This window comes from Babylonia areolata, chromosome 8 (genome assembly GCF_041734735.1).
Source record: "Babylonia areolata isolate BAREFJ2019XMU chromosome 8, ASM4173473v1, whole genome shotgun sequence".
NCBI lineage: Eukaryota > Metazoa > Mollusca > Gastropoda > Neogastropoda > Buccinidae > Babylonia > Babylonia areolata.
The window spans coordinates 901,700-904,199 of record NC_134883.1 but is presented as its reverse complement, the minus strand read 5'-3'; the positions used below and the strand labels follow the sequence as shown (position 1 = coordinate 904,199).

General features: G+C 46.0%; 1 protein-coding gene across 2 annotated transcripts in view; it reads right to left on the bottom strand.

The window, feature by feature from the left end:
- Positions 1-1,961, bottom strand: part of LOC143284451 (uncharacterized) — a 262,254-nt gene extending 260,293 nt beyond the window's left edge. For both annotated transcript variants that reach the window (XM_076591090.1, XM_076591091.1), the window contains exon 1: positions 556-1,961. In XM_076591090.1, the coding sequence (XP_076447205.1) occupies positions 556-861 (306 nt within the window). In that variant the 5' untranslated portion in view covers positions 862-1,961. The remainder of the gene's footprint in view (positions 1-555) is intronic.
- Between the last annotated feature and the right edge of the window lie 539 nt (positions 1,962-2,500).

Sequence of the window (2,500 nt, the reverse complement as noted above, 5' to 3'; positions counted from 1 at the left end):
TAATTCAATTGTGTGTATACATGTAAGACTTCTGGGCTTTGTTTTATCATGAGCGCGTCAGGGTATTAATATCAGTTGAGTGTTTGATTCTGACTGATGCACGAAAAAAGTGTGTGATAACAGTGAGTAGACCTTGGCCCCGGAGTTTACGCCTGATCCATGTGTGCAACACAAACAGAAAAGCGGTACACGTGAACGAATTAAGCTGGAAAAGTGAAGGACTCAGATACAGCCCGAGGTAAAATGGTTGTTTGCATTATAATACTTTTCTTTTCGTAAACTGATTTTGAAGTAAATTGGTTCTTTTCAAATCAAAAACGATAAAGTAAACAAGTTTGATAAATGTAAAATGAAACATTAAACAGATGAATAACTTCATGTCAAACAAAGAATCAGCAGCGAGGAAGGTTTTAAAAGAATTTAACAACATACGTGGTGTTATATATATATATATATATATATATATATCACTTGACTACCAGTACCACCCAACGACACAATTAAAAGGCCCGACAGACATGACATGGACACTGATGACCCAGATTGCTGTCTTACCTCATGGGTGCACGTCTGACTGCACTGGTCGCGAGATCGACGTGTCCTTGGTGCCATTTTGCTGGATGGGAACCATACATCACCCCTCTCCAGTATCCTCCTCTCTCTCGCCACCGCCTGACCAGACTTTGCCAACTGTCTGGCTGTGCCGATTGTCCTACTGTCCTCCTCCTTAATCGATAGTGACGTCGGATCAGAATTCAAAGGGGGGCCGGAGTCACCGAGAATGGCAGTGACTAAACCCGACGCCAACAGTTGCAGTAGAAAGATTCGTTGCCAGAAAAACAATAACACGTGTGCTGACATGACTGAAATCGTGCCAGACCGATGCGATATACGCCGCAATTTCACTTCCACCCTCACACATGGAGGCGAGGGGAACGAGTGGGCAGTCGTGATGGTATTGTGTGTGCGTGTGCGTGTGTGTGTGGAAGGCAGAGGAAGAAGACAGCACGAGGACAGGCACCATGCGCCAGATCTATATCATCGCAGACCACGTTTTGATCTGGTCACTCACACACAGGCCGCGTGCACGCGCTCTGCGAAGTCCTCCAATGAACAGAACAATCGTAACGTAACATGGAATCCGCGGGCTGTTCTGGCACCACCATCCCGTTATTAAAACACGCGCTGATGACACGAAATCACACGGAACCTCAACAAAAAACATGAACACTCAATCAGTCGCCTATGATTTACTTCCGTTCGTGTTCGAGTTTTCTTCATGTTGCAAACAGCACAGGTGACGCGATCGTTCCGGCCGTGCCGCGCGACGTTCAGTTGACGAACACACGCATTGTGTGGCCTCGCCTATCGTATCTGGCAACCTTTGACCCTGGGCTCAGTGTCTGGACTCCCGACTGTAGCCTATGGTCTATGTTAAATGTAGCTTTGCACATTCTTGCCTGCACTGGGTCACTGTCCTTAGTTTAGTAACCATCTGATTCCTTGGCGTAATTACCAGCAACATTTTCACCTGACTGCCGAAGGAAGACAAGTAGATCTGTTTCGCTTCTGCAAACATCTAAGCACTCTGACAGTCTGTCACGATATCCAACGCACTTGTCACAAAAAGCAGTATATTTCTCGGTGCTTTATCCGTGGGACAGATCGCCTCATCACAACCATAAGTCATTCAGGTTTCTCAAACAGCTTGACACACTGACAGAAGCTGTCCGTCGGAAGACACACGCTCGCTGTTCTTGACGCAAAACGACGACCGAAGGACACAGGCTGATGCACAGACGAAGAATGAATGACACACGTACGTGTTGCGATTTGAGAGCTGGAATTTGTGCCGCTTACTGAATATGCATACCACTGCCGCACTGACTGACGTCACATGGCAAGCACAACAAACATGTGCGGTGAAACAACCGGCTACCGTACATCTGTCTCTATTTGTGTTGTTGTTTTTCCCTTCTGTCGTCACTGTAACGGCTGACGCTGTTTTGGGGTCGAGGGAATGAGAGTTGCGTCCCTTTTTCGTCTGCCTGCGCAGCGAAAAATCAACAAAATATTTTATTTTATTCAGTTTCAACTGTCTCGCGAACAAGAAAGATTTGCTGAGGAGGAGATTTAGGGATCTGTTTGTTAAAAGATCCTAACTCTGAATAGGCGTGCATCCTTTCCAGCCGTTTTTAGTTTGTTTGTTTGTTGTTGTTTATTTTATTCCTCGGTGTACATGAGAATATGAGAATGTGCTCGCCCACCCACCCCCCCGCCTCGCCCCCCCCCCTTCCCACCTGCCTCTCCCCACCACACGCGCGCCGGATATAGTGACAGGGCATAATTATATTTATTAGTCATTCAATCGATACATTCAGTAAACTCGTTTTGAAGTTGCACGTGAAAGTGTGTAAACTTTTCTGCTCACATATACGTGCACGAGACACGAAATATTTTCTCTGCCATACACACATCCCAAACGACACTATAAAAAGAT